Below are 20,013 nucleotides of genomic sequence, written 5' to 3'. Positions count from 1 at the left end.
GGCCCTTCAGCCCACCATGCCCACGCTGACCACCTGACCTAACAATACTAATCCCATTTGCAAAGTCAAACCTAAAGTTGAGTATATTGTCAGATGCACAAGTACATGTGTGCACAGGTGAAATGAGAAACTTACTTGCAGCGACATCACAGGCACATAGCATCAGATAAGCAGCATTCACGAGAAAAACATAAATTATGCACAATTTTTACAAGAAAGAACACAATTAGAAAAAAAAGTTCACTTTGGTGCAAAGTGGTCATAGTGCTGCTAAATTGTAGAGATTAGGATTGTGCTGGTTGGTTCAAGAACCAAATGGTTGAATGGAAGTAGCTGTTCCTGAACCTGGTGGTGTGGGACTTCAGGCTTCTACCCCCTGCCCGATGGTAGCTACGAGAAGATGGCATGCCCTGGATGGTGGGGATCTTTGATGGTGGATGTTGCCTTCTTGAGGCAGCACCTCCTGTAGATACTACCGATGGTGGGGAGGGATATGCCAGTGACGTATTGGGCAGAGTCCACTACTTACTGCAGTTTCTTACATTCCTGCGCATTCGAATTGCCGTACCAGACCATGATGCAACCAGTCAGGATAGTTTAATAGTACATCTGTAGAAGTTTGTTAGAGTGTTCGGTGACAAGCCAAACCTCCTTAACCTCCTAAGAAAGTAAAGACACTGGTGTGCCTTCCTTGTGATTGCACCTATGTGCTGGGCCCAGGACTGGTCATCCAATATGTTAACGCCTAGGAAGTTAAAACTGCTGACTCTATCCACCGCCGAACCCCCAACGTAGACCGGCACATGTTCACCCTCCTTCCCCTTCCTGAAGTCAACAAACAGCTCTTTAGTTTTGCTGACCTTGAGAGAGAGGTTGTTGATGCAGCACCACTCAACCAGGTCTGTAGCCTTCTATGCCTTGGTAATTGAAGTGCTCATCTGGATGCTTCTTCAATGCTTTGAGAGTCTCTGCCTCCACCACCCCTCAGTTCCAGATACTAACCACCCTCTGAGCAAAACAGTTCTTCCTCATATCCCCTCTAAACTGTCTGCCCCTTACCCTAACCCTGTTTTCTTTCGCTTCATATACATATACAATAGAGAAATGTTTCTTACTTTTTTCCCTTTTAAGATCACAGGATCTCGACAATATAAACAGGAGGAAGCCCAAAGCTTTTTTTTGTCTGGTGGAGCTGAGACAATCAAAGGGAATCAAAGGCAGACTGGGCTAGGCTGTTATGAGAGTTTCACTGGACCCCTCAGACTCATAAACTGGCCGCACAATGGCAAAGACCCAATCCGTACAGAGGATCACCAAGGGGATTGGGGGAGCAGATAGCAAAGCAGTGGAGACACTAGAGACTGCAGATGCTGGACTCTGGAGCTCCAGGTTCCAGTATCTGCAGTCTCTTGTGTCTCCATTTTGCTGCTCCACTATGAAGTATCTTCAAGGCATGCCAACTTTGAAGGAGTTTTCCTCCTTCTCCTCCTCAGCTGGATCCACCTATAGCTTGCCAGCTCTTGCTCTGCTCCTTCCCATCACTGGTCATCTCCCCTCTATCTTTCAGTCCAGATGAAAGGCCTCATCCTGAAACGCTGACTGTCCATTTTCCTCCACAGATGCTGCTCGACTTGCTGAGCTCCTCCAGCATGTTTGTTGCTTGAGCCAGCAAAGCACCTCTTGGACACGACTTTAAGCCAAGAAGCAAGAAAATAGCAGCAGGAGCAAGACATTCCACCCCTTGAGCCTGCACCACCATCACATCTCATTTGTATCAATTCTATCTACCTACTTTGGCTCTGTAATCTCAATACCCTTGCCTAAGCAAAGCATAAGGAAAAAGCATTTTTACGCTGCACATGTGATTGAGTTGCTTATTACGACACAGAAGGTCAACCCATAGGGTCCATGCCAGACCCCGGCAGAACAATCCCATCAGTCCCATTCTCCCTCTCCTTGTTTCTCTGCCGCACTGCAAATTATTCTCTCTCACACATGCTCGTCGACTCCTTTTTAATTCCTTTGCCACAGCATGAAGGAACAACTTACGGTGGTCAATGCACCTTCCAGCACGTCTTTGGAATGTGGGAAGAAACCAGAGCACCCGGGGGAAACCCACACAGTCACAGGAAGAACATGCAAACTCCACACAGACAGTATCCCAGGCCTGGACCAAACCCTGGAACTATAAGGCAGCAGCACTGACTGCTACACTACAGTGCTGATGGTATCTGGAATGTTTTGCCTGATAAGGTGCTAAAGACAGATTCAGTCATGGCTTTCAAAGAGTTCTTGAAGGAAAAGAAAGTTGCAGGGCCATGGGGCCCTGAATTACAGGGCAATCCAACTGGTGCTTTGCTATTGCAGAGCTAGCATGGACATGAGGAGCCGAATGGCCTTCTTCCGTACTGTTACTCTTCCATCACTTGAACAAATCCGCCTATCTCAGTTTTAATATTTTCAATTAACTTCCAGCCTCTATGGCATTTTTGAGGGGAGAAATTTCTACTCCCTGTGACAAAACGTTTTCCCTAGTTTCACTTCACTGGCCAGCCTTGTCAGCAATAGACTGAATTTAAGAACATAAAAACAATAGCTGGCCATTCAGGCCCTTCAAGCCTGCCATGCCATTCTATAAGATCATGGCTGATCTGAACTTGGTCTTATCTTCACTTTCCTTCCTGTTCCTCATAACCCTTGACTCCCCCTTTTGACCAACAATCTTGGCCTCCAATGACTTTGCTTCCACAGCTCTGTGGGGGAAAGAATTTAAAATGGTCATGGTACTCTGAGAGAAGAAATTTATCCTCATCTTGATATTAAGTGGGTGACCCCTTGTCCTAAAGATTTCTCCCCTGTTTATGGATTTCCCACCAGTGGGATAATCCTACACAGGCAGTTCTCAGGTTACAACAGTGTTCCGTTCCTGACTGTTCATAACAATTCATAACTGTTCATAACCAACTGTCCCTAAAATGGAAAAGTCAAAGTCAAGTTTAATGTCATATGGACAGGTGCAATGAAAAACTTACCTGCAGCAGCGTCACAGGCACATAGCATCATAAATTGTACACTATTTTTACAAGAAAAAAACAATTAGAACAAAAAAAAAGTCCATTTTAGTGCAAAGTGATGGAAGTTGTCATAGTGTTGTTGAACTGTAGTGATTAGGGTTGTGCCGGTTAGTTCAAGAACCGGATGGTTGAACGGAAGTAGTTGTGTTGAAGTAGTTGAAGGGAAGTGTTGTGGCTCAAGGGTGAGAGAAGGCAGGGGGATCTGCCCCGTTCCCACCCAACAGAAGATACCTACAGCCCCGCAGCAGCCACTAAATCCATCCCCATCCATCCTGCCAGTCTCCCAAAGGCTCGTTCCTATGTACGAGATGTCCATAAGTTGGGCATTCATGACTCGGGGAATTGGAATTGGGTTATTATTGTAACATGTACCAAGGTACAGTAAAAAACTTGTACTGTTCATACAGATCAGTTCATTACACAGTGCATTGAGGTGGTACAGGGTAAAACAATAACAGAATGCAGAATAAAGAGAAAGTGCAGTGCAGGTAGACAAGAAGGTGCAAGGTCAATAAGGGGAGGACTTGTACCTAGTCAATCCCGCTCAGAATCTTACAGGTTTAAATAAAATCACCTCTAAACTCATTTTTCTAAACTCCAAATTTTTAGCTGTGAGGAGAGGTTGGATGAACTTGGATTATCTTCTCTGGAGTGTAAAAGGCTGAGGGGGGACCTGATAGAAGTTTGTAAAGTTACAAGAAACATAGGTAGGGGAAAGAGTCAAGCATCTCTTTCCCAGTGTGCCAGTGTCAAATAGCTTTAAAGGGAGAGGGGGAAAGTTTAAAGGAGATTTACAAGGCAAGTTTTTTTTTAACACAGAGGGTGGTAGATGCCTGGGACACACTGCCGGGGGAGGTATTGGAAGCAGATACAATAGTAATGTTTAAGGGGCTTTTAGATAGACACATGAACAGGCAGGGAATGGAGGGATACAGACCATGTGCAGGCAGCTGTGCAGGTTAATTGGCATTTTGGTTGGTGCAGACAACGTGGGCCAAAGGGCCTGTCCCTGTGCTGTGCTGTTGTATGATCTGTGAGTGTAGATTCTCATCTTTTAGTCATAGATATCTCAACCAAATTATAGAGAGATTTGTTAGATGCACATGTAGAAGATATTTATACAAGGGAATATCCACAATTAGGGCCATAATTACAAGAAAGAGTTTAATGAATCCAAAAGCAAAACAGTGCAGATCTGTAAATATGAAATGCAGAAAACAATCAGCGGGTCAGGGAGCATCACTGACAAGATTTGATGAGCTTCTGAGGTAAGGTCATCGCCCTGAAGCAGTCACTCTGTTTCTCCGTCCACAGATGCTCCCAGCCTTGCTGAGGATTTCCAGCAGTTTCTGTTTTCATTTCACCATTGAATCCAATTGTCAATTGAGGAGAAGTCTCTTTAGCCAGAGTGGGGAGATTGTGGAACTTACTCCCAGCAAACGAGGTTGGGGCTAATGGCAGGGAAGCTGAATGAGCACACAAGGGAGAAAGGATTTCAAGTTATCCTGTTCAGGTGTTGAAGACGTGGGGGAAAACCTTGTGTGGAGAAAAAGTGCTGGCATGGATCATTTGGGCCAAATGACCTGTTTCTGAGGTACAGGTTCAATGTAAAACCAACCAGTTTGTGTGTCCTATAGTCAATGTGTTCACTTTCCTTATGTTGGAACAGAACATGAAGTCTGAGACTTTGAGCTTCAGCCTGACGGACATGGAAGGCTTTGTGTCGGAAGCAAGTAATCTGTTGCTTTTACGAATTATGGCCCGACGAAATAATGTCCCTGACAACATGGTCTTCCTCTCGTTTGACACCGAAATGCAACTTTCCACATCCACATATGTAAGTACCAAGAAAAATGTTGCGATTACAAGAGCAGGTTAGAGATTGGGTCTCCTGTGGCAAATCTGACATTGCTCTAGAGGGTGATGGTCACTAATTGGGATGCGTGCAACTCATGGGAACACCACTACCTGCAGCTTCCCCTCCCAGTCACGCACCATCCAGACTGCGAAATGTATCACCACTCATTCATCATCGCTGGGGTCTAAATCTTGGAACTTCCCACCAACAGCACTGTGGGAGTACCTTCACCACAAGGATTGCAGTGATTCCCAAGACCAAGTAGGGATGGCCAATAAATGATCCCAAGAGCAACTGTGATTTGCTTCAGACATGAATAGCTATTACACACACAGGACTCTGCAAAATTTACTTTCATGAACCATTTATTCACATACAACCTTCACCTGTTCCCACAGGTGGCAGGCATGTCGGGTTTTTGATCTGCTCCTTGTCATGAAACCACAGAATCATAGAAATTTACAGCCATTTGCCCCATCATTAAGTAGAAATATTTATTTTTAAGATCAGATCTTTTTTTATTAGTCACATGTACATCGAAACACACAGTGAAATGCATCTTTTGCGTAGAGTGTTCTGGGGGCCAGCCCGCAAGTGTCGCCACGCTTCCGGCGCCAACATAGCACGCCCGCAACTTCCTAACCCGTACATCTTTTGGAATGTGAGAGGAAACTGGAGCACACGGAGGAAACCTACGCAGACACAGGGAGAACGTACAAACTCCTTACAGACAGTGGCTGGAATTGAACCCGGGTCGCTGGTGCTGTAATAGCGTTACGCTAACCGCTACACTACTGTGCCTGCCCAAACCTCCCTTTAAATCTTCTACCAATGGACTTTAACCCAAGTTCCTGACATCTTTGCTAAGGGTCCATTAACTCCATTCTGTTTACCCTGCCTGAACCTCTCATGACCTTATATTCCCCCAATTACATTTCCATACATAATTTCAACATTGAGGCCATTTGGCCCTTTGAGTCTCTGCTGGCTCACAGAGCAATCCCAGTCCCCACGAGTTTTCCCTGTAACTTATTCTCCCCATATTCCGTTCAACTCCCCCCGACTCTACCACTCACCTACGCACAAGGAGTAATTTACACCGACCACTTAACCTACCAGCCCGCACATCTTTGGATGTGGGAGGAAAGACATAGTCACGGGGAGAGCGTGCAAACTCCACACAGACAGTACCTGCGATGAGGATCAAACGGGTCCTGGGAGCTGTGAGGCAGCCTCCTTCATTCCAAAGAAAACCTACACAATCTCTCCTCATGACTACGTTTCTGTAGCTCCCAAAGCTCTTATCAATTTCTCCACACTTTTTTTGAACAGTTGAATCTGGGACCTAGAATGTTGATGATTGGGAAAAGTGAGTGTGAGGTTCTTAGCATCCAGAGAACGATTCACTCAGAGGCAAGCTGTCCCATGAGCTGGCAGTGCAGCTTCCTGCCGGATGGGTAAGTTCTGGGACATCCCAACTCAATTAATACATTTCTTCTTTTATTTCCCTGCTTAAGGTCCATTATAGCACTGGTTGAGGACAATGCCAGACAGTTAACATGAAACATAACCTCCTGTTTGTGTACATCTTCCAAACTGTGCACTAGCTTGGCTGCTGTTGGTGCCCCTGGATCAGTGGGTTGTGGAGCCAGAATCAGCGTGGTTACCGTACAAAGGAGGCTGTTTGGCCCATCGAACCCATGTTGGCTCCTCATAGAGTCAATCCCATTTCTCTTTAGCCAATGCCAAAAAGTTTCCAATTACTTGGAAGTATTTCACCATCAAAGATTTATTCATTTCCCTTTAGAAAGCCATAATAATAACTTCATCCATCATGTCACCAAGAGGTGTGGATGTGGTAAACAGGGTGAAAATAACCTTCAGTTGCTCGAAATCTAAAGCAAAAGCAAAAATGTTAGAAATACTCAGCAGGTCAGGCTATATCTGGGTGTTCTGATGAAGGGTCGTAGAATTATACAGCATGGAAGCAGGCCCTTCGGCCCAACTCATCCATGCCAACCAAGTTGTCTACCTGAACTAGTCCCATTTGCCCGCATTTAGTCCATATCCCTCTAAACTTTTCCTATCCATGTACCTGTCTAAATGTCTTTTAAACTTTGTAATCGTTCCCGCCTCTACCACTTCCTCTTCGATCTAAAATGTTACCTCTGTTTCTTTTCCCTGCAGCCTGCCTTGCTGAGGGTTTCCAGTGATAACAGGTTATCTAGCAATATATGACTCCCCTCCATATTCCTGGATACTTTCCATCAGGAGCATGATGGAATAAAGTCATAGAGTCATCCATCATGGAAACAGCTCTTTGGAGAGCTCTTTCATAGAGCCACCGTAACAACAATGGGACAAAAGGATCCATGCACAATGACTTTATGATAAACATATCAGAATCAGGTTTATTATCACTGACACATGTCATGAAATCTGTTGTTTTGCTGCAGCAGTACAGTGCAAGACATAAACATTACTATAAGTTACAAAAGTAAATAAATAATGTAAAAGAGAAATAACGAGGTAGTGTTCATGGGTCCATGGACCATTCAGAAATCTGATGGCGGAGGGGAAGAAACTGTTCCTGAATCATTGAGTGTGGGTCTTCAGGCTGTGAAGCTTTATAAGAGTCTTTGGTGACATACCAAATCTCCTCAAACTCCTAATGAAGTAGAGCCACTGGCGTGCCTTCTTCATGATTGCATCAATGTGCTGGGCTCAAGATAGATCCTCCGAGATGTTGATGCCCAGGAACTTGAAGCTGCTCACCCTTTCCACCGCTGACCCCTCAATGAGGACTGGTGTATGTTCTCCCAACTTCCCCTTCCTGAAGTCCACAATCAGTTCCTTGGTCTTGCTGACGTTGAGTACGAGGCTGTTGTTGCGACACCACTCAACCAGCAGATCTATCTCACTCCTGTACGCCTCCTGGTTAAGAATGTAAGTTTTGCCTCCTGCATGTCCATATTTCAATTGCTGCATCACTGCTGGTAGTGCTTTTAGTTATCTTGGCCCCAAACCTCTCCATTTCTCCAGCTCCCTCTCCTCACTGCTTAAAATTTGCCAAGCACCTGGAGACCCACCCTAAAGGTTTGTATTCAAACTCCTTATGTTAAAGCTGCCATATAGACGCAAGTTAGTGTTAATGCTTATTTGACATTGCTTCTGCTGACATCTTTATGCAATTTATTCCTCTTTCAGACATTTAACAAGCAGGGTGCAGGTGGGATCTCCTATTACAATGAGGCTGAAACAACTACCTCAAATCAGAGAAGCAGGTACTGTGAGTCAGCCAAGTCATTTGAGAAATTTTCTTCACACAACGGAATGTGTTTCCTCTATGGCTCTGTACGCTGCAGGAATTTTTAGAAGACAATGGATCATCTGCTTGATAAAGAGGGTGATAGAGGCAGGTATTCCCATCTAAGGAGGATCTGGAACAGCATTTGACTCACCAAGGTGGAGAAAGCTGCAGACCAAGTGCTGGAAAATGGGATTAGTGTAGATGGATACTTGAGGTCAACAGGGTGATGAGGAAAAAGCTGGGATGTGGGATCTAAATCCAACATCTCTTTCAGCCAGCTAGCACAGGTAGAAGGGCCGAATTGTCTCCTTCTGTGCTGAGATGCATAGAGGTGCACAGCACAGAAACCGGCCCTTCAGCCCACCACACCCATGGTGGCCATCAAGTATCCATCTACACTAATCCTATTTTTCAGTACGTGGTCCGTAGCCTTCTCTGCCTTGACAATTCAAGTGCTCGTTCAAGTACTTCTTAATACATGCAACCACCACCCCTTCAGCCTCATATTGCAGTGAGGAACTGTTGGACCTTGCCTAAAAAATCCCAAGGCACTATTTTGAAAGCGAGAAGGGAGGTTCTCCCCGGTATCCTGGACAATGTTTGTTCCTCAGCCAACATTATCTGGTCATTGACGATGGTGGGAGCTTGCTGTGCACAAATTGACTGTCACATAGAATAATATGGAGAGTAAGGGCAGACCATTTGACCCTTCAAACCTGCTTCACCCTTCAACACAATCATAGCTGACCCACTATCTCAATAACATATTCCCGCTCTCTCCTCATACCCCTTGATGCCTTGTGCGTCTAGACATCTGTCTACTTCCTGCTTAAAGTTATTCAGTGACATAACCTCAACCATTTTCTGTGATAGAGAATCCCACAGGTACATGACATTCAGGGTGATGAAATTTCTGTTCATTTCTTCCCCAGATTTCTTACCCTGTGATCGTATACTTTGTTCCGGATGAAGCCCCCTCCCCGTCTGCCCCACAACCAAAAGGGGAAGCATCCACCCCAGAGCCAATCTATTGACCCATGTCAGAATTTTGTACATTTCACTGAGACCCTCTTTCACTCTTCTGAGTGAATACAGCAGGCCCAGTTGACTCAATCTCTCTTCATGCGACAGTTCATTCTCTGTCTGTGTGTGTGTCTCTCTCTCTTACTCTTTCTCTCTGCTTCCCCCCTCCCATCAGGCAGATGTTACAAAAGCATGAGAACATGTACCACCAGACAAGGACAGCTTCTATCCCACTGTTATCAGACTCTTGAACGGGCCTCTCATACGCTAAAAGATGAACTCTTGATCTCTCAATCTATCTCATCATGGCCCTTGCACCTTATTTGTCTACCGGGCACTGCACTTTCTCTAACTGTAACACTATATACTGCATTCTGTTTTTCCTTTTGTACTGCCTCGATGTTCTTATGTATGGAATGATCTGTATGGATGACATGCAAACAAAAGCTTTTCACTGTATCTCGGTACTTGTGCAATAATAAACCAATTACCAATTAGTACTGCCATCCCAAGAATCAGTCTGGAGAACCTTCACTACACTCCCTCTGTGCCAAGTACATCCCTTCCTAGGTAAGAAGACCAAACCTGCACACAACACTCCAGGTGCGGTCTCACCCAGGCAATGTACAATTGTAGCAAGAAACGAGCTGCTGGAGGAACTCAGCAGGTCAGGTGGCATCTGTGGAGGGAAATGGCCAGTCGATGTTTCAGGTCGAGACCCTTTCATCCGGACTGAGAGTAGAGGAGCGATAGCCAGTATAAAGAGGTAAGAGGGAGGGTAGAGCTGGCAGGCGATAGGTGGATCCTGGTGAGGAGGGGTGATTGGTAGATTGAGTCAGTTGGAGGAAGGAAAAGTGGAGATATTGACAGAGGCTGGGAGGTGATAGGTGGAGGCAACATAAGGCTGCACATGGTGGGATCTGATAGGAAAGGAAGATGGAGCATGGAACCAAATAAGGGAGGTGGAGAGGGCAGATCAGAATAGTGAGAGTGGGGGTGGGGGGGGGGGGGAAACCAGTGGGAGGAGTGTGTGGGTGTAGGCAGATGGAGTAGGTGGGGTAATACGTCCTTGCTCCTGCACCTGAAACCTCTTGCTCTGAAGGACAATGTACCGTTTGCCTTCCTAACTGCCTGTTAGCTTTCAGTGACTAGTGTACAAGGGCATCCATCCCTCTATACATTAACATTTTCTAGTTTCTCACCTTTCAAGTAATATTCTTTCTATAGAAGTGGATAACTTTACACTTAAACTGCATCTGCCATATATTTGCCCAGTCATTCAACTTGACTCAATCTAAAGTGCCTTGGAGCCTCTTTGAGTCAGCCTCACAACCCACAGCCCTGCCCAGTTTGGTGTTGTTGGTAAACTTAAAAATATTACATTTGTTCCGTCATCCCAGTTATTGATGAATGTCATAAGTCGCTGTGGTCCAAACACTGATCCCTGCTGTACCCCACCAGTCACCTTCTGTCACCCTGAGTGTTCCTGTCTCTCTCTGTCTGCCTCCATCTATCATTCACTTGTCTCCCAGTTCACTCCCCCTCACTTCCCCTACCTGGCATGACCTACCTGTCATCTTACACCCCTCCTCAGTCCACCAATCACCTCAGACTCCTGTCTCACCACCCCGCTTCTCTTAATACTGGCCATCTGGTGGACAGTCCTGATGTAGGGTTTCAACCCGAAATGTCGACAATTCCTTTCCTTCCACAGATGTTGCTCAACCCACTGAGTTCCTTCAGCAAAATATTTGTCATCCTGTCCCATTCTCTGGTTCCTACGACAAAACGTTACTATAGTACTGTAAATAACTGGATGCCCTTTCAAGACAGACATGAGAAGAAAGTTCTTCACCCAGAAAATGATGAATCTTTGCAATTCTCTACCCCAGGACCATGGAGGTTCTCTGATTGAGTATGTTTGATACAGAGCTGGATATTAAGGCATGCAAGCGATAAGGGGTCAGTGCAGGGAAGGGATGCTGAACTAAAGGATCAGCTATCATTTTATTGAGTGACTGCACAGGTACAAGGGACTGAGTAGCACATTCCTGCTCCTTTATCTTAATCTCTTATTAAAACACTCGGGGATATCCCAAGGCTGTGAAAGCTACATTATAAAAGCAAGTCTTCCTTCCTTCTGTCAGATTCAATTAATTGATTCTGTAATGCAATAATCTGGCCTTTCACCTTTGTTAAATAAAGAAACATTTAACCACTGCTCAGCACACTTACCATGTTGACGCAGAAAGCAAGCCCCTTCCCCACTCTTTACTTGCATCACAGGGCCAAACACTGATGTGCCCACGCTCTGGACCTCTCTCCCTAAACCATGTTACGTCTCTGGAGGCACAGGAGACTGCAGATGCTGGAAATCTGAAGCCACACACAAAGCTGGAGGAACTCAGCGGGCCAGGCAGCATCAATGGAGGGAAATGGACTGTCGACATTTCGGGTCGAGACCCTTCACCAGGTCTGGAAAGCTAGAGGGAAGATGGCCAGTATAAAGAGGTTGGGGGAAGGGGTGGAGCTGGTGGGTGATAGGTGGATCCAGGTGAGGGGGGGGTGATAGGTGGAGGAGGGGGAGAGTGAATATGCTGTCAGAAGCTGGGAGGTGATAGCTGGAAGTGCCAACGGGCTGAAGGTGGAATCTGATGGGAGAGGACAGTGGACCATGGAATAATGGGAAGGAGATGGGGAGGGGAACCAGAGCGAGGAATGTGTGGTTGATGAACAGATTCAGAGGGCGGGGGAGGGTAAAGATTGGGTGGTGGGGGCTGGTGGGATAAGGGGAAAAAGGGAACAGAGGGGAGTGGTTACCAGAAGTTAGAGAAATCGATGTTCACCCGCCAGTTCTTGCTCCACCCCTTCCCCCCACTTCTTTATACCAGCTACCTCCCCTCTATCTACCCAGTCCTGATGAAAGGTCTCAACCCGAAACATCAACTGTCCATTTCCCTCCATAGACGCTGCCTGACCCGCTGAGTTCCTCCAGCTCCTTTGTGTGTTACTTCTCCCTGTATGTTCCTTAAAGGAATCCTCAAAATCTGCCTCTTTAATCATGATTTTGGTCACAATACCTCCTCATTAAATACCATCCAATGCTTCATCATGAATGCTGGTTCTTTCTTTCCAAAGTGTCTGTCACAACCGGAACTCATTCCAAACAAATTTATAGCACTTTTTAAAATTGGAATGTGGGAAACAAAGAGTCCTAGGGTTGTACAGTGTAGAAACAGGCCCTTCGGCCCACCATGTCTGTGCTGACCATCGTGCCTATCTATACTAATCCCACTGGCCTGCATTAATTCCACGTCCCTCTCTGCCCTGCTCATTCAGGAACCTGTCCAGATGCCTCTTGAATGTTGTTACTGTTCCTGCCTCCACCACTTCCTCTGACAGCTAAATTCAGATAACAGCTACTCTGTGTGTAAACAAGTTGCCTCTTAGATAGCCTATAAACCTACTCCCTCTCACTTTAAACCTAAGCCTTCATAATTTTATACACCCCTATCATGTCACCTCTCAGCCTCTTCTACTCCAGGGAAAAACAGACCCAGCCCATCCAACGTCTCCTCATAACTGAAGCCCTCCAACCCAGGCAACATGTTTGTGAATTTTTTTCTGCACTCTCTCTAGCTTAATCACACCCTTCCTATAGTGTGGCAACCGGAACTGCACACAGCACTCCACGTGTGGCCTTATCAGCTGTAAAATGACGTCCCAATCCTATACTCAGTGCCCCACCCGATGGAGAACAGCATGCCATATGTTTTCTTCACTGCACTGTCTACCTGTGTTCCAGCTTACAGGCAACTATGTACTTAGAAGTCATAGAGCAACAGAACACAGATACTGACCCTTCAGCCCAACCAGTCCATGCTGACCACATTGTCCACCCAGCTAGTCCCAATTTCCTGTGTTCAGCCTATATGCTTCTAACCTGACCCCTACATGTACCTATCCAAGTGCTTCTTAAATGATATTATTGTACCTGCCTCACCCACTTCCTCTGGCAGCCCATTCCATATACCCACCACCCTCTGCATGAAAAAGTTGCCCCTCAGATCCCTTTTAAATCTTTCCCCTCTCACCCTAAACCTACGTCCTAGTTTGCGAGACTTGTACCGCAAGGTCTCTGTTCAGCAACATTCCACAGGGTCCTATCATGTACTGCCCAAAATGCGTCACTTCGCTCTTGTCTGAATTGAATTGCATTTGCCATTCCCTTGCCCACTTTCCCAGTTGATCTAGATCCTGCTGTAACCTTAGACACCCTTCTTCACCGTCCACCACACCACCAATCTTGGTGTCATCTGCTAATAATGCCAACTACATTCTCATCTATATCATTAATATGTATACGGCAAACAACGGGGGACCCAGCACCGATCGCTGCGGAACACCACTGGTCACAGACCTCCAACCTGAAACACAAACATGGCAACCAATTCACACAAAATAAGTTCCCATGAACAGCATTGTGAAAATGACCTGATAAATGTTGGCAGGACAAGCACCTGCGTTCTTCCTCAAAATAGGTCAGTGGGAACCGTTGGGGCGATCAAGTTCGGGTGGTACTGGTGAAGAAGCCCCAGCAAGGAACTGCGGGGCATCTGCATTTTTGTTAGGTAATGTATAAAGGAGTAAGACATCTTTCATCATTAAGCCAGAGCCTACTGCACAATGAAGTTAGCATTTACCAGCCCTACACCTGGGGGCCAACATTTTAGCTGCCTCTGAGGCTCCTCATCCAGGGGGAATACAGGGTATGAGTCGGGATGCTCACTGGAGGCATCCTTCCACCTGCCGTTGCCCAGGGTAGTTCCAAAGTCCTGGGAACCCCAGGAACTAACATTAATGACTGGAGGTCCCAGGGCTGATCTAGAGAGATCACTTCTCCCAGATGGCGAGCCACCTCCTTTTGATTATAAAAAAAGATAATATATCTTTATTAGACACATGGACATCGAAACACACAGTGAAATGCATCTTTTGTGTAGAGTGTTCTGGGGGCAGCCTGCCAGTGTCGCCATGCTTCCGGCACCAACATAGCATGCCCACAACTTCCTAACCCGTACGTCTTTGGAATGTGGGATGAAACCGGAGCACCCGGAGGAAACCCACACAGTCACAGGGGGAAGGTACAAACTCCTTACAGACAGTAGCCGGAATTGAACCCGGGTCACTGGCGCTGTAATATCGTTATGCTAACCGCTACACTACCGTGCCTGTCCTTCAATTACATTTGGTGAATTGGTAAATTGGTTTATTATTGTCGTGTGTACCGAGGTACAGTGAAAAACTTTGTTTTGCATGCCATCCATCATCACATGAGTGCATTGAGGTAGTACAAGGGAAAACAATAACAGAATGCAGAATAAAGTGTTCCAGTTACAGAGGAAGTTCAGTGCAGGCAGACAATAAGGTGCAAGGTCATAACAAGGTAGATTGTTAGATCAAGAGTCCATCTTATCGTACTAGGGAGCCATTCAATAGTCTTATAACAGTGGGATAGAAGCTATCCTTGAGCCTGGTGGTATGTGCTTTCAGGCTTTTGTATCTTCTGCCCGATGGGAGAGGGGAGAAGAGAGAATGTCCGGCACGGGAGGGGTCTTTGATCCGTCCTTCGTTTTGCCATTGCATGAGACTTTCACGTTATTATTCATTAAAAAATGTTGTGTTTCTCTAATTTTACAGATGTAGAAGAACCCAAACCAGTTTTTGAGAAGAAGCCACTGAACTGGGAGGAAGATATGCAACTATACTTTAAATTTATCGACAGAACGGTACCAGCTAACATTTTAGAACCAGGCCTGCACTCAGTTTGGATTTAAGATTCTGAAATTCGATTAATTCTTTCCCCTCTCCACCCAAAACAATTAAACTTTAAAAAAAGTTTCAGACATGCTTTGTTGCATGGCATTGAGATGCAGTGTGCTGCATTCCTGCTCAGTGCATTCAGTTGGCGCATGCTGACTCAGGAACAGTGCATTGAGTTGTAGCATGTTGAGTCACGTTGCATGGAATTGCTGCATGTTGGGTTCCTCAGATTCCAAGCACGATGCTCTCTACACTTGGTATCCGTGCGTGTGGTGTTTCCCATCAAGTTGCTCACCAGGACTAGCCCCACTTCCAACTTGATCCACTAACTCGGTATTTTTTCCTGGTAGCCAGGTAGTTGGACCCAAGTGTAAGTTGCCAGGACTTGCCAGAGATTGGTAAATTGGTTTATTATTGTCATGTGTACCAAGGTACAGTGAAAAAAAATTGTTTTGCATGCCATCCATACAGGTCATTTCATCACATCAGTGCATTGAGGTAGTACAAGGGCAAACAATAACAGAATGCAGAATAAAATGTTAGAGAGAAAGTGGAGTGCAGTTTTTTACACAGAGAGTGGTGGGTGCGTGGAACACATTGCTGGCAGAGGTTGTGGGGGCAGATACATTAGGGACATTTAAGAGACTCTTAGATAGACACATGAATGATAGAGAAATGGAGGGCTATGTGGGAGGGAAGGGTTAGATAGATCTTATAGCAGGATAAAATGTCGGCACAAGATTGTGGGCCAAAGGGCCTGTACTGTGCTGCAATATTCTATGTTCTATGCAGGCAGACAATAATGTGCAAGGCCATAACAAAAATCCATTTTATCATACTAGGGGACCATTCATTAGTCTTATAACAGTGGGGTAGGAGCTGTCCTTGAGCCTGGTGGTACGTGCTTTCAGGCTTTTGTATCTTCTGCTCAATGGGAGGGGGGAGAAGAGAGAATGTCCGGGGTGGATGGGTTCTTTAATTATTCTGGCTGCTTTACCAAGGCAGTGAGAAGTGTAGACGGAGTCCATGGAGGGGAGGCTGGTTTCATGATGTGCTGGGCTGTGTCCACAACTCCCTGCAGTTTCTTGCGGTCCTGGGCAGAGCAGTTGCCGTACCAAGTTGTGATGCATCCGGACAGGGAGAAGTGAAGGGGCTGGAGGGAACTACAGAGACAGGTCAGAGTGTAAGAGTTGCAGGGGCTTTTGTGGATAAGGAAGTTGAGGAAACTGAAAGGGAGGGGTCAAGTCCATGAAGGGATTAGAAGACAAAGGTATGAACTTTGAAACCAAAATGACGAGAGACCAGAATCCAAAGTAGGCCAGCTATGCAGAGTGTGGTAGGTAAACACTGGTCGCCTGGTTCATTTGAACCAAACTTCCTTCTGTTTACCAACCACAGCTTCAAGTGAATTTCAACAATAACATGTTAGTTCCTTGGGTGGGATTGACCCACCCCACATTCAACAGAGGAAGTTGCAGGGCACATTAATGTAGCAAGAAGCACTCTACTCAGGCAGGGGTGTGGACTGAACTCTCTTCAGCTGAATCTGATGTTGGGCCTTATGTTAGACATGTGCACAGGTCTGTTCTGCTCATGGCTCCTTGAGAAAAATTCATTTGTCACACTCCTGTGAGAATGATACCAGGAAGAAAAGGGTGCAATCTTGAGGACTAGATCCCTCATGTTCCCTCGAGGGGCGATCTCATCAAGCTGTCAGAGAGGATTGGAACATTTTATGGCGTAGATGGAGAGAAACTATTTTCTCAGTGGGGAGATCCCAGAACAGGGTGGGGTGTTACCTCAAAGTGAGAGGCAGTCCATTCAAGGGGGATCTCAGCACATCTTCACACAACAAACATCAGGAATCTGGAAAACTTTCCCCAAAACACTGGAGAGTCAGGGGTGTGGAAAACTTAATAGATTTTTGTTGGTTTGGAGTGTTCAATGTTAAGGAACCAAATCAGATAGGTGGAGCCACAGGAATCTAGTACGTGACTTCTCTAAGGGTCGTACAGCACGGAAACAGGCCCTTCGGCCCACTGAGTCCATGCTGACATCAGGCACCCCAGTTACACCAATCCTACACTCATCCCATTTTATTCTGCCCCCATTCCCACCAACCCCCCCCCCCCCCCCCCCCCCCCGCAGATTCTACCACACACTAGGCGCAATTTACAGCAGCCAACTAACCTACCAACCAGCATAGATTTGGGATGTTGGAGGAAACCGGAGCACCCAGGGGAAACCCATGTGGTCACAGGAAGAACATTGCAAACTCCACACAGACAGCACCCAAGGTCAGGATTGAACCCAGGTCTCTGGATCTGTTAGACAGCAGCTCTCCCTGCAATGCTGCTGTCTGTGTGGAGTTTGCACAGTCTCTCTGTGACTGAGTGGTATCCTCCGGGTGCTCCGGTTTCCTCCCCCCACCCCAAAGACGCACGGGTTGGTAGTTAATTGCCTGCTGTAAGTTGCCCCTAGTGTGTAGGTGAGGGGTAGAATCTGGGGGCAGTGATGGGAGAATGAAAGGGGATTAGTATTGGTGTTGCTATTGATTTATTATTGTCACTTGTACCGAGGTACAGTGAAAAACTTGTCTTACAAACCGATCGTACAGGTCAATTCATTACACAGTGCAGTTACATTGAGTTAGTACAGAGTGCATTGATGTAGTACAGGTAAAAACAATGACAGTACAGAGTAAAGTGTCACAGCTACAGAGAAAGTGCAGTGCAGTAAGGTGCAAGGTCACAACAAGGTAGATCATGAGGTCAGTCCATCTCATTGTATAAGGGAACCGTTCAATAGTCTTATCACAGTGGGGTAGAAACTGTCCTTAAGTCTGGTGGTACGTGCCCTCAGGCTCCTGTATCTTCTACCCGATGGAAGAGTAGAGAAGAGAGAATGTCCCGAGTGGGTGGGGCCTTTGATTATGCTGGCTGCTTCACCAAGAAGGTAAAGACAGAGTCCAAGGAGGGGAGGCTGGTGTCCGTGATGCGCTGGGCTGTGTGTATGGATGGCTGATCTGAGCTGTATGACTCCAAAGTTTTGAAAGTGAGCACCAGTTGAGATTATTGACAGAGCATCTGGTTTTTCAGGAAGCACTGAAAGCAGACTACAGCAGCTACATCAGGCACCACCCAGAACTGAAGTGCATGCTGGCCGACTTCCTGCAGTTCCTCCTCCTCAGGAAACCACAAGACGTTGTCACCTTTGCTGCGGAGTATTTTTCCTCCTTCTCTGCCTTCCACAAAGAGCAAACACCTTTCCTGACCTCCAACAAGACAAGCCCCTTCAAAGAACCTTAAGTTTTAATTAAAATGTTAAAGTGTGTAACAACTAATATCTGTAAAACTTGCTTTTGTAACCACTCTGGGATGATTTACATTGTCAGGGACACCAAGCCCCAGCAGATGTCAATACCAATTTCAGAGGGAATTGGAATTGGTTACTTGTCATTGTCACTTATACCAAGGTACAGTGAAAAGCTTGTCTTGCACACTGTTCATACAGATCAATTTTTTTTACAGTGCATTGAGGTAGTTCAAGGAAAAACAATAAGAGAATGCAGAATAAAGTATTCCAGTTACAGAGAAAGTGCAGTGCAAGTAGACAATAAGGTGCAAGGCCATCACGAGGTAGATTGTGAGGTCAAGAATCCATCTTATCGTACTAGGGAATCATTCAATAGTTTTATAACAGTGGGGCAGAAGCTGTCCTTGAGCCTGGTGGTACGTGCTTTCAGGCTTTTGTATCTTCTGCCCAATGGGAGGGGGGAGAAGAGAGAATGTCCGAGGTGGGTAGTGTCTTTCATTATGTTGACTGCTAGAGTCCATGGAGGGGAGGCTGGTTTCCATGATGTGCTGAGCTATATCCACTTTTCTTGTGGTCACGGGCAGAGCAGTTGCCATACCAAGCTATGATGCATCCGGATAGGATGCTTTCCATGGTGCATTGGTAAAAATTGGTGAGGGTGAATGGGGACATGCCAAATTTCTTTAACTTCCTGAGGAGGTAGAGGCACTGGTGAGCTTTCTTGGCCGTGACATCTACCTGGTCGGACCAGGACAGGCTATTAGTGAGGTTCACTCCTAGGAACTTGAAGCTCTCAACCTCAGCACCATTGATGTAGACAGGAGCATGTGCACTGCTCCACTTCCTGAAGTCAATGACCAGCTCTTTTGTTTTGCTGACATTGAAAGGTTGTTGTCATGACACCATGTCACTACATTCTCTACTTCCTTCCGCTACTCTGACTCATCATTATTTGTTCCACTATGGTAGTCCATAGGTTTAAGAGCCACATTAAAAAGATCTCACGATGGAGAGAGGTGGGTGTTCTGGAATTCAGGGTCACAGCAGGTGAAGACAGTCACCAGCAGAAGAGAGAGGCATCATCTGAGCCTTGGGCAGAGTTCAGTTATACAGCTGAACAAGGTTAAAGATGGTGAGAATGCAAGGTCATGGAGGGATTTAAAATACTGAAATCAAGGGAATGGTGGATGAGTGAATGGCCAGTTCAGACCAGCTGGAATGGTCACTACCTCAGCTTTAGACAGATCAGAGCCAATCAATACTCACACTCCATTTGCTTAAATTAGAGTTCAATTTATTTGTACCCTTACCAAATCCTTCAATTAAAACATAGAACACTACAGGCCCTTTGGCCCACAATGTTGTGCCGACATTTTATCCTGCTCTAAGATCTATTCAACCCTTCCCTCCCACATAGCCCCCTATCTTTCTATCATTCATATGTCTATCTAAGAATCTCTTAAATGTCCAGAATGTATCTGCCCCCACAACCTTTACCAATTGTTCTTGAAACTTTCAATTGGCCCCCAAGGAAGCTATAGGTTTGGCAGGGGACATCAAGGCAGTTCAAAATTAAATTCCACTCATCGTCGTGGCTATCCCTCGAGGTA

General features: G+C 45.9%; 1 protein-coding gene across 1 annotated transcript in view; it reads left to right on the top strand.

The window, feature by feature from the left end:
• The window catches only part of catip (ciliogenesis associated TTC17 interacting protein), a 47,592-nt gene extending 29,196 nt beyond the window's left edge, over nt 1-18,396 (top strand). Inside the window, exons 6-10 of the mRNA XM_052024865.1 lie at nt 4,744-4,911; nt 6,265-6,389; nt 8,140-8,216; nt 14,966-15,054; nt 18,187-18,396. Of these exons, the coding sequence (XP_051880825.1) occupies nt 4,744-4,911; nt 6,265-6,389; nt 8,140-8,216; nt 14,966-15,054; nt 18,187-18,396 (669 nt within the window). The remainder of the gene's footprint in view (nt 1-4,743; nt 4,912-6,264; nt 6,390-8,139; nt 8,217-14,965; nt 15,055-18,186) is intronic.
• The last annotated feature ends 1,617 nt before the right edge of the window (nt 18,397-20,013 follow it).

Source organism: Pristis pectinata, chromosome 1 (genome assembly GCF_009764475.1).
Source record: "Pristis pectinata isolate sPriPec2 chromosome 1, sPriPec2.1.pri, whole genome shotgun sequence".
Lineage (NCBI taxonomy): Eukaryota > Metazoa > Chordata > Chondrichthyes > Rhinopristiformes > Pristidae > Pristis > Pristis pectinata.
Note: the sequence above shows the minus strand (reverse complement) of the source record. Positions and strands in the feature narration are given on the sequence as shown.